The 12,077-nt window shown below is 49.1% G+C and overlaps 1 protein-coding gene across 3 annotated transcripts in view; it reads right to left on the reverse strand.

Moving 5' to 3' along the window:
• TMEM214 (transmembrane protein 214) overlaps positions 1 to 11,828 on the reverse strand; it is a 37,954-nt gene extending 26,126 nt beyond the window's left edge. For 2 of the 3 annotated variants that reach the window (XM_037893669.2, XM_037893668.2), the window contains exons 1-4: positions 11,449 to 11,599; positions 10,046 to 10,251; positions 6,021 to 6,171; positions 442 to 576 (exon numbers count right to left, since the gene is read on the reverse strand). In XM_037893669.2, the coding sequence (XP_037749597.1) occupies positions 442 to 576; positions 6,021 to 6,171; positions 10,046 to 10,251; positions 11,449 to 11,584 (628 nt within the window). In that variant the 5' untranslated portion in view covers positions 11,585 to 11,599. Of the gene's footprint in view, positions 1 to 441; positions 577 to 6,020; positions 6,172 to 10,045; positions 10,252 to 11,448; positions 11,600 to 11,774 lie in introns of those variants that run through there. The other variant, XM_043541971.1, reaches the window with a different exon arrangement.
• Between the last annotated feature and the right edge of the window lie 249 nt (positions 11,829 to 12,077).

Here is a 12,077-nt window from a genome sequence, read left to right on the forward strand (position 1 = left end):
CTCTAGGCTTGCTGTTGAAAGCTTAGGCGTGTGCCAAAAATACAAGGGAAAAAAGGGGCTGGGAGGAGGGTATTTTCCATGAGGCGTTCTCAGCTCAGGAATTCCCTCCCTGCTACGGTCCTACCGAGCCCAAATCCGAGCTGCAACTATCAGAAATGCAAATCAATCAGAATGGGTTTCCCCCCAGCAGTCTGCATGCTTTACCGTACAAGTGCCTACAAGCTGTTAGGGTAGCGGCTAGTGATAAACAGAAATACACAGCGAGAGATTCCCGCCGCTTCAAAACTTTCCTCAGCCCCAGAATGTCTCAAACCTACTACCTCTAGGCTGGGCCTGAGAATGAGCCTCCTGCTCTAGTCGTTCTTGGAACGACCGAACATAGGCAGTACCCGTAGCCTAGAGATACTGAACTGACTGTGCCCTCGTCCAGGTGGCTCTTACCAGGAGTTTTGTCCAGCTCTTGCAACATCGTATAAATACAGTAATCGAAGAAGAGCTCCAGCACACTGGAGGCTTTCACTAGCAGGGACTTGATGATGCTTCTCAGCTCCTTGTTCACAAGACTGTAGGGGTAATCTGGAGTCAGAAGAACACACAAGTGTGAGGGAATTTCATGGGCCCACATTAATAAATGCTACTATAAAAGCTTGCAAGTGGCTTCAAGGAAACATGGCAATCCCAGATCACGTGCAATGCAGGGTCAACAAGCGACTCCTATTCTCAGTTACGCCAGAGGAAGCATGCGGAGTTTAGGAATAAAAAGATTATTTTTTAACTGCTGGTTTCACCGGAGTCATGTGGGATTTGGGGGAAAAAACATCACAGTGCTGTCTCTGTCTTCTAATCTACAGGAGCGAAGCTCGGTGGTTTGGCAATGCATAAAGCAGAAGAGATTCCTGCAAATAATCTGTCTTTACAATTGTCCCTTTCAAGATGGATGAACAGAGACCTTTGTATTTAGATTCTTGCTTCCAGGTAGATAGTGAACCACCACCGGAGCAAGTCATGCTGTCCTATGATTAAATCGCAGTTTCCCAGGCATCAGCAGTGCTCCAGAAGTGAGTTAGCAAGGACCGTAGGGGTTCTCAAACTGCAGGTGGGAGTCGCTTGATTATTAAGTGGGGGGTCACAAGTATATGCACAAAAGAGAGCAACTGCTATAAAATATATAATTTAAATCTAGCGTTTTAGAAAGTTACACACACCTTTCCATTGCAATGTAGCGCATTTACTTCAGAAAGTAATGCAACCATAAGATGCAGTGATCATTGTTCCTAAACAAAATATACGTTTGTAATATCACCACCTTAAGGAAACTGGACTCTGGGGATCGGAGTATCGTGCGCGCAGGTTTGTTGTTTTGAGATTAGAAAAGTGGGACTGAGACAACATGAGAGGGCTTGACTGTTCAGCAGCTGACGAGCTGTATTAAACGCAGACCAATCAGAACACTGAGATCAGCAAAAAAAGTAATTTATAATTTAACAGTCAGCCACACAGGCAGGGGCGGTGCTGGGGGGGAGCCCTTGCAGGGGCAATTGCCACTCCAAATTTGCCTTACCCCTCCCCACCCAGAGCCAAACTTCACAGCACAAATATCAAATGTTGCACAGAAGTAAGGGTGGCATGGTATGGCATTGCCACCCTTACTTCTGCACTCCTGCTGCTGGTGACGGTGCTGCCTTTAGAGCTGGGCACCCAGCCAGCAGCTGCCGCTCTCCAGCCGCCTGTCTCCGAAGGCAGCTGGGAGGCTGTGAAAAGTGACTAACAAGCATACAAATATCACTTCACAGCAGACTTAGCGCCCCATTGCCACCCTTTCTTCTGCACGGCTGCTGGCAGCGGCGCGGCTTTCAGGGCTGCCCGGTTCTGTAAGATGCGCCCCCGTCAGCAGCCGCGCAGAGGTAAAGATAGTAATAGGGTGCTAAGTCTGCTGTGAAAAGTGATATCGATCAAGTTTCTTTGAGCCCTCCCCAGTATTAAAAAGTAACTAGTTAACAAGGTAAGTTTTATGCTTATAACAATCATTCAGTAAAAATGCCTCAATTTAAAAGCAGCGTGAAAACGTAAATTCATTTTGAACAGGATTATAAACTTAGCATTTAAAATAGTGTTCAATATAAAAAGGTGTTTTTAATTTATAAGAGGAGTCGCGCTCAGAGGCTTGCTGTTTGAGAGGGGCTGCCAATACAAAACGTTTGAGAGCCACGGCCACACAGGAACTTTGTTGCCCAATTTTAGAAGACCAAGTGAGAAAATGTAGGCTCTTGGGGAGCAGGTAGGATTAAGGAAAGTCACTAATTTGTCAGTTCTCTGCCATGTGTGAAGACAGTGACTTTTTAACTGGCGTATGCAGACATCAGATTACAGACGTACACAAAATTAAGCAGTGGCCCATGCTTTATCTGCACAGTCACAGATAAGGGTTATGATTCTGTTCCACCCTCGAGGTACACAAAAGCCTGCTGACTGAGGAAAAGCTACTTTTTAAATGAAAAACATTTCGCTTTGTATAATGTGCGCACACGCAAAGGATCTGAAACAGATGGGCACCAGCACACGGCTCATACGCAGAGTGAGCTTTAAAATCCAAAGATTAAAATCCAGTGGCTGCTTGGAACCAAGTCTCTTGTTTCCTCTGGTGCTGCTGAGCTAGCAGTAGCCACTACCAAAAATGTCGTGCAAGCCTAGCATAGATAAGGCCAAAGTCAACACACTCAGCCCTCCGCTCCTTTAGTCCTCAGATTCCTACATTCCAAGGCCAGAAGGGACCACTGGGACCATCTAGTCCAGTGGTCTCCACACTTTTTACATCGTGCCCCTCCTTACCGCTGTCCATGCGCCACACACACACCCTAGGAGCCTTGGTTGGGAGCCAGGGCTAGGGCCACAGCTGGGGCCGATGGCCAGAGGGGGGCAAGGGGGCCAGGGGCGCTCCCTCCCCGCATGGGAGTTGGCCTGGACTCCACCACCCCCGCAACGTTCCCCCACGCCCCATTAAACATTCCTCCACTCCCCCCTAGCGAGGCGTGCCCCATAGTTTGGGGACCACTGATCTAGTCTGACCTCCTGAGAACTTCAAAAATAATTCCTAAAGCCGATCTTTTAGTAAAACAGCTTATTTTAATTTAAAAATTGTCAGTGATGAAAAATCAACCACAGCCCTTGGGAAATTGTTCCACTTGTTAATTACTCTCCCTGTTAAATATTTACCTTATTGCCAGTCTGAACTTGTCTAGCTTCTACCTCTATCCACTGGATCTTTCTCTGCTAGACTGAAGAGTCCATCATCAACTATTTGTTCCCCATGAAAATACTTACAGACTGTGATCAAGTCACCCCTTATCCTTCTCTTTGCTAAGCTAAATAGATTGAGCTCCTTGAGTCTATCATTATAAGGCAGGTTTTCTAGTCCTTTAATCATATTCATGGCTCTTCTCTGACCGCTCTCCAAATTATCAGCATCCTTCTTGAACTGTGGGCACCAAAACTGGGCACAGTATTCCAGCAGCAGTCACGCTAATGCTAAATACAGAGATCAAATAACCTCTCTGCTCCTACTGGAGATTTACGTTTATGCAGGATCACATTAGCTCTTTTGGCCACAGCTTCACATTGGGAGATCATGTTCAGCTGATTATATGTAATATGTAAAAATGGCCTGCATTTCTTGTTACTAGATGTATGCTTTTAGCCATATTAAAACATGTTGTTTTCGTAAACTGGTGGAAGCAGAGACCCAGATAGCTCTGAATCAGGGAGCTGTCCCCTTCAGTATTTACCACACACCCACAGGTTTTGGGTCATCTGCAATCTTTGTCTGTGATGATTTTATGCTTTCTTCTTGGTCACTCGAAGGATAAAGAGCGTACGGCCTAGAGCTGATCCCGGCAGGACCCCACTAGACACACACTTCATTTACAATTACAGTTTGAGACCTATCTGTGAGCCAGTTTTGAATCCATTTAATGTGTGCAGTGTTAATTTTATATCAATCTAGTTTTTTAATCAAAATGTTATGGGGTGCCGTCAAATGCCTATAGAGAAGTCTAAGTCTATTATCTCAACACTATTAGGTTGATCAAATAAACTTGTAATCTCATCAAAAAAAGATGTTAAGTTAGTTTGACAGGGTTGATCTCCATACACCCATGTTGCTTTGCATTAATTATATTACCCTATTATTAATAGTCTCGTATCAGCTGCTCCATTATGTTGCCAGGGATCAATGCCAGCCTGACAGGCCCATAGTTACCTGGGTCATCCCATTTACCCTTTTAAAAACTGGCAAATCTTCTGAAACTTCTCCAGTGTTCCAAGACTTACTGAAAAATGAACATTAGTGGCCAGTTCTTTCAAAACTCTTGGACGCAAGTCATCGAGACCCACTGATTTTAAAAAGTCTGACTTTAGTAGCTTCTGTTTAACATCCTCCAGAGATACCAGTGGAGTGGAAAGAGTGCTATCATCACCATATGATGAGACTATATCATGTGTCTTTCCCCCAAACACAGAACAGAAATATATATTGAACAGTTTTGTCTCTTCTGCATGATTATTGATAATTCTACTATTTCCATTTAGTAATGGACCAGTACCATTGTCAGGATTCTTTTTGTTCCTAATATATTTAAACAACTCCTTATTGTCCTGAACTTTGCAGCCATAGATTTCTCCTTGTGTCCCTTGGCTTCCCTGATCAATTTTCTACGATTTTTAACTTCTGATTTATATTCATTACTGTCAACTTCCCCTTTCTTCTATTTGTTATATATATATTTTTATAGCTGCCCTCACTTCCCCTCTAAACCAGATCAATTTTTTAACCAGCACAGCCTTCTTCCTCGATTGTGAGATTGTGCCTTTGGAGGCATCTAGTAAAGTGTCCTTAAATGATTCCCAATTATCGTTCACATTTTTCTGATTAAACTCTTCCTCCCAGCTGATCTGGCTCATAATTGCTTTCAGCTTTGCGAAATTGGCCCTATTAAAGCGCCAAGTATGTATATTACTGGTCTGGACTTTATGCTGGTTGTGCATTCTAAATGTGATCAAGTCATGACCACTTGTACCTAAGCTACCATTAATTTTTAGTTCGGTGATCAGTTCCTCTCTATCTGTTAGGACATGGTCTAATACAGAATTTCTTTCCCCAGGTTGGCTGCAACACTTTCTGGGTTAGGAAATTGTCATCTGTACTGTTGAGACATTCCAAGGATGTTTTACTACTGGCAGCTTGAGACCTCCCACAGGTGTCACTCTAAAGTCCCAAGTGATTATGCACCTTTTCCCCCTACACATTATAGACAGGTGCATAAGGAAGCGGTCATCTGGTTCCCTGCTGTGATTTGATGGTCTGCTGCAGACACCAACTAATACACCATCTTGTGCTCTCACCCGCCAGGACCACGATCTGTGCCTGTGAGGGACAACAGAACTACAGCCCTGATGAGCACTGGTTTTCTTTAGCATATTGTGTATTAACTCAACCTTCGCTTCAAAAGTTTTCCTCTGTGATGTAAATATGCAGGGATAAAAATGGGAGCAGGTTTCTAAGGAAGGGATCAATTTGGGTTTAAAATGAGACCTGTATCTTAGCGTTACAGTTAGCAAGTTTCCTTATGGTGATGATTAGACCACTAGCTATTAAGTAGGTGGGCTAATTTCAAGCACCATGTCACGCAGACCTGCTCGGAGCAGGGTTAGACAGCAGAGCGGTAAAAATGCCTAAGTTCTGTTTACACCACCGGTGCCGCCACTGCAACCCCTTTTCTGAGTGCACCCGTGGGTGCTGAGTTATGGGCCCATTTTTGCCAGCATAGGTTCAGTGTGTGTGTCTTCAAAGCACCTAGCTCAAGGGTGCATCAGAACTGACCAAGATGTCTGTGTTAGCAGGCTGGCATCAGTGTTTGTAAAGCAACATGCAAGAGCAGAGCACGGCGACCAGAATGAGGTTTTACTGCCCTCGTGCCGCTCAAGCATTTCACACTGGACAGTTTGTTCTTTAAAGAGTCACTGACCAGGAGTATGCTGGCTGAGAGTGGGGTCGCTCCGAGGGGTCTGCAGCTTGTAGTTCAGATATCCAGCCAGGTCTTTAACCCACACAGATGGGTTCTCAGGAAACACGTTCTGACTTTTATCCAGCTCCTTCTGAAGTTCTGTCAAATCAAGCTGTAAAAGACACACAAAGAACATGGTATAAAATCTCAATCTGAGATTCAGAGAATGGATCTGAATCCTAAGTCCCCTCAGTATGGAAGAGCGAGATCTGAAATATAAATTAGTTCAGGAAGATTGTGTAGAAAGACAGTTGGACTACATTTCCATCTGTACTCGTTCAAGAGCCCTGCATTTCCAATGCAGGACACACAGGCTTCCTAGGGCCGCAACCTTCACTGCTCCCCCCACTCGCCAACCCTTTGCATCATTACATGAGCAGCAGCAGCGGCACTGATGCACAAGACCTGGTTTTGTTTCTTTATATAGAAACTATTAAAACCAGTAAAGCCCAATGCTGAGGACCAAGAATAAAAAACATGCAGGGACCTGAACACTTGTCCAGAACTGAACAGATTTTTATAGCAAGACTGAAAGTCAGTAAAGCAAATAAAAATAAAACGCTGCTCTAAACCGAAAAGAGACTGTGCAGAACTTGCCCCTTCTTGCTCCCCATGAATATGAAAGTCAGAGCTGGTGACTAAAATGTGTTTTCTCCACCGGTATGCACCTGTCAGCACTGGCAAGCCAACAGCTGAAAGGGAGTCACAGCTGGACTCGACTATTTTTTGCAGCAACAGAACTATGTGCTAAGTTTCAATTACAAAGCCAGTTGGTTCAGCTGTGCATCCCCACCAACTGGCAAAGGGAAAACCAGGCGTTACCAAAGGCATAATCTGAAGATAACGAGATAGCACGTAGCTGCATTTTTCCAAGCAGTTTGAGAGTCAACCATGCTGAGTTGTCCACACTTACCACTACGCACAACTGCATTTGTATCAGAATCAGTGCACTTTGGGGCATCAACCTGCACAGAGACCTGGAGGTAGGAAGTGACTGGATAGCAAGATTCCTTGCTTGTCTGAACGACCCAGAACCAGCACACTGGGCCAATAACTAGTCTACTTCAAGATACGTTCTTCTCATTGTCACCCTCTACCTATTTGGCACATCTTGTTTTAAAATCAGATTTGAAGCTCTTCAAGGCAGGGACCATCTCTTGCTACATTTGTAAACACACCCAAAGCCAGGAGGGCCTGTTTGCCTGGAAACATTACTGGATCATTGTGCACTCGTTCACTGCACCCTGAGGGACCAGTCATGTAAGCTTCCTAACTTCTATTAGGAACTTCCATTCTAAAAGCCAGGCTATTTATCCCCTTCCACACTCATTAGGTTTGGATTGCTCTTTTTAACGCCTAACGTCTATCCTTCTTGTAAAACACGAACACAATTAACACTGACGCACAACGTGAATTTGGCTTAAACCAGAAATCGAATGTAAATGGTAATGTCCTTCTCCAACAGAAATGTAACAGATACCCTATAATGAGCATGGAATAAGAACCTAGATTAAAGAGAAGGAACTGAATACAGTAGCCCCAGCAGACAGCTGGTGTACCAAGTCTTCATTATCCCATGACAAGCTTCAATGTAATCCTTGTTTGGCTTTTCTAAGAGAGTCAGTCTACATTCAGGTTTCAGAGTAACAGCCGTGTTAGTCTGTATTCGCAAAAAGAAAAGGAGTATTTGTGGCACCTTAGAGACTAACCAATTTATCTGAGCATAAGCTTTCGTGAGCTACAGCTCACTTCATCGGATGCATACTGTGGAAAACAGTATGCATCCGATGAAGTGAGCTGTAGCTCACGAAAGCTTATGCTCAAATAAATTGGTTAGTCTCTATGGTGCCACAAGTACTCCTTTTCTTTTTGAGTCTACATTCAGGTACCACGCCAATGGGCACTGTATAAGCACCTAGGCAGACAAACATTCTAGCAGTAATTTCCCCCTACTGTTACTCACACCTTCTCGTCAACTGTTTGACATGAGCCATCCTGATTATCACTACAAACATTTTTTTCTCCTGCTGATAATAGCCCACCTTAATCGATTCATCTTGTTAGAGTTACGACAACCCCCATTTTTTCATGTTCTATGTATATATCTAGCTTCCTACTGTATTTTCCACTGCATGCATCTGATGAAGTGGGCTTTAGACCACGAAAGCTTATGCTCAAATAAATTTGTTAGTCTCTAAGGTGCCACAAGTACTCCTCGTTCTTCTTGGGATTATAGTAGCACCCAGGAGCCCCAGTCATGGGCCAGGCCCCCACTGGGCTAGGTGCTGTACGAACACAGAACAAAAAGAAAGTCCCAGCTTGGACTTTGGCCAGGCATAGCAACAAGATGTTTGGGTTTTTTAAAAAGGAAGTCAATGTTCACTTCAAATAATCAACGTGACCTCCAAGAATGGCACTAGACACACCAAGACAGTAGCCAGGAGTGCCCCCATCTCATCTCATTTGCACTGGGGGCACTAGAATGATGATACTGGGACAGAGACAGTACACTCCCTATACCATTTTCCTACCAAGATTTAAAAATGTTATTAAAGCTAATGTTAAAATTATATAATACACAGGTTAAGAGTGTCTGTATATCCGGGCATAGTGCTTAAATTATCCAAAAGTCCAAAGGTTGATCTAAAAGTCATACAATACACATAATATATTAAAACTCCAAAGAGTCCCTACTGCTCTGCAGAGACGTTTATTCAGACAGTGCAACGGTGAACAGCAAAATACTAGTTTGGCTCAGTGAGGACTAGGGCTCGTCAAAGGCAGCAGCCTCTGAAATCTGAATTCTAGGAAGCGGTAAGATGGGCACTTTCCAGAACTGGCGCAGAACGGAATGCTGCTCCTCAAGGCACACGGGTAGTCTGGGCATCACAATTTGCTCCACTAGTCTGGACAAGTAACCTCTTACCACTCTGAAAGCACCAGCGGCAGCATCTGAGTCCCCACGATGAAAGAGCAACAGAGAGAACAGGACAAGAGGCAGGAGCTCAGAAACCTTCACATTCTTGTGTACTCGGTTTTTACATTCTGCTGCTCCCATCCAGTTGAAATTACCCGCTAGCTTTTCCCAAAAGCTGTTTTCCCTTTACATCCTCTGACCTTTCTTATTACTGTGAGATCACAGAACTTCTCTTTAGAGACACGTTTCGCCGCTCGTCGTTTTCCCTTACATGATGCTTTTGGCCCCCCTGCATTCTTCCAGACCCCTTTTCAGCCCACTCCCACATTTCACCTTCTTGCTTTTCCTAACATGAGCTTCACAGATTTCTACAACATGGCCCATGCCCACCCTGGTCTTTAACATGAAGGTGCAAACCCTGGAGATAATGGGTCCCAGCATGCAGTATTCCAGGGTGGTGAACTGCTTGCTGAGAATGGCCAGTGCCACCATTCTATTTTCTCCTATACACGGAACAAAATCTCAGTCCCAGTATGCCATCTTGCCCCCATACCCAACACATACCCCTCAAAAACCGCTTCAGGGCTTGCTTCTTCCATGCAACCTGCCCCTGTAGCACACATTAGTCAAATGCCTTCCCCACCCCAACCTTAACAGTGGGTAGTAGAAGTAAGATGGAAAGGGAGGGAAACGAAGAGAACACTTTCCTACGGATCGTCCAGTGCATCTTTCCTCATCAGGGTTTGAATTTTGGAAGCTAAGAAGCCCTAGCAAAGGACTGTATTTGTGTGTCAGACAGCATTGAGCAAATAGCTGGCATTTAATTACATTAATGCATACATCTCTGACAGCTCTAATTTACACAAATGAAATGCCGCTCTTCAGATTCCGAAACATAAACATTGAGGTTGGAGACTACGGGCACCCTAAGCTCTGCGGCAGCTCTGGCCCTGGCTTCTTGTGACATCACCAGGATGAGTTAAGATGAGCAGGCCCATCTATAAACTCCTGACTGCTGATGCACTGCTCTTCACGCCCTTCTGTTTCAATAGTAGGAGATAAAACTCACAGCTTTCAGTGCATCCTCCAGCGTTCGGAATTTGCCTTGCTTGAGTCCTGCATCAACTGCAGTTGACTTTTTAGCATTTTTCCCCATGTTCTGTCTTTTGGGATGCTGCTCAGGGGCGGGGGCTGGAGGCACTTGCTCTTTGTTCTGCTTCTTCACAGTTTTCTCAAACCCCAGCTCAAAGATGGTGTCTGATGTAGTGATGGGCACTAGAAATGAGAAAAACAGAGGGAAGTGATCCATTCGGCTGAGACCGTAGAGGCCGCTCAAGTACAAGCAGATGTATTGGGATGAAGCACATCAGCTAAAAAAGACCCCGTAAAAAAGCAAAGCCGGTATTAAGTGAATAAAACTTTTACGAGCCAGGGACTACAGCTCCTTCACTATCTCCCTTGTACAGACGCTTGGCACTGCAGTCCGTCTCCTTCCCCCCGGGCTGAGCCCTGGGCAGCGGGATAGGCTGCACGGCAAGTCACCATTTAATATAAAGAAGCGTGCACCTCTCCCTCTCACCCACCCACATGGGGGCTGGGGCAGGAATCAGACCCTCTCCGGGCACTGCTGGCCTGCCCACGGCGGGGTACCCAGAGGCCAGTCTCATGGACACCCAGGTCCCGGGGAGAGCTGTGCACCACGGTGGTGGAGGGAGCGGAGCAGGCCCAGGTCCGAACAAACCCCCCACCAGCCCTACGGGAACAGTTACCCCAGAGCACTCGCCTTCCTGCGCCCGCCGGCTCCCCAGTTCCTGCCCAGCGAGGCCAAGCCCTGCTCGCAGGGGGCATCAGCTCGGAGCCCCAGGGCCTGCCTCTGAGCCCCCACATGCCTACGCTGGCTCTGCTCCCCCGCCTGCCCCCCGGGGGGCCTGTGCCCCCCGCCCGCTCCCGCCCGCCCGCACCCCCCCCGAGGGGGCTGAGACCCGGTCCCGCTCCCCCCCCGGGGGGGGGGCTGAGCCCCGCTCCTCCCCCCAGCCCGCCCGCGCTCGCACCCCCCCCCTTGGAGGGGGCTGAGACCCGCTCCTCCCCCCAGTCCGCCCGCACCCCCCCCCGGGAGGGCGCTGAGACCCGCTCCCCCTCCCCCCGGGGGGGCCTGTGCCCCCCGCCCGCTCCCCCCCCGGAGGGGGCTGAGACCCGGTCCCGCTCCCCCCCCGGGGGGGGGCTGAGCCCCGCTCCTCCCCCCAGCCCGCCCGCGCCCGCACCCCCCCCCTTGGAGGGGGCTGAGACCCGCTCCCGCTCCCCCCCGGGGGGGGCCTGAGACCCCCGCCCGCTCTACCACCCCGGGAGGGGCCTGAGCCCCGCACCCCCCCCAGAGGGGGCTGAGACCCCAGCCCGCGCCCGCTCCCCCTCCCCCCGGGGGGGCCTGAGCCACCCGCCCGCTCCCCCGGGGGTCTCCGCCCCGCCCCCACTCACAGGCCGAAGGCAGCAGCCGGCCGCTGTTGGCCTCCTGCAGCGCCCTGCGCCCGCCAGCGCCCCCCGCGGGCCGCCGGCCCCGGCCCCTGCGCACCAGCTCCCAGCGCCCCGCGCCGGCCGGGCCCGCCGAGGCCATGGGGCCGCCCGTCACCGCGCGCCGCGCCCGCCGAGTCAGCGCGCAGCCAGGGCGCGCGCCCGCGGCAGCGAGGGCAGGGGTGGGGGCGCGCGCCACGGCCCGCGCTGATTGGCCTCCGGCGCGGGGACGCGCCCCCGGGCCCCGCGCTCGCCCTGCCACGTCTCTGCCCCGCCCCCCCGGCCTCGCTCACGTGGACCAATCGGGGCCGAGCAGGGCTGTCTCCGCTTGGGAGGGGCCACTCTCCCTCCCACCCCAGAGCCCCTCCCCGCACCCCAGACAGCTCAGAGCCCCTCCCCCAGAGCCACCTCCCCCCACCTCAGAGCCCCTCCCCCCCTCAGACAGCTCAGAGCCCCTCCCCCCACTCCCCCACCTCAGAGCCCCTCCCCCAGAGCCACCTCCCCCCACCTCAGAGCCCCTCCCCCAGAGCCCACTCCCCCCCTCAGACAGCTCAGAGCCCCTCCCCCAGAGCCCCTTCCCCCCACTTCCCCCACCT

This window comes from Chelonia mydas, chromosome 3 (genome assembly GCF_015237465.2).
Source record: "Chelonia mydas isolate rCheMyd1 chromosome 3, rCheMyd1.pri.v2, whole genome shotgun sequence".
In the NCBI taxonomy this organism is placed as follows: Eukaryota; Metazoa; Chordata; order Testudines; family Cheloniidae; genus Chelonia; species Chelonia mydas.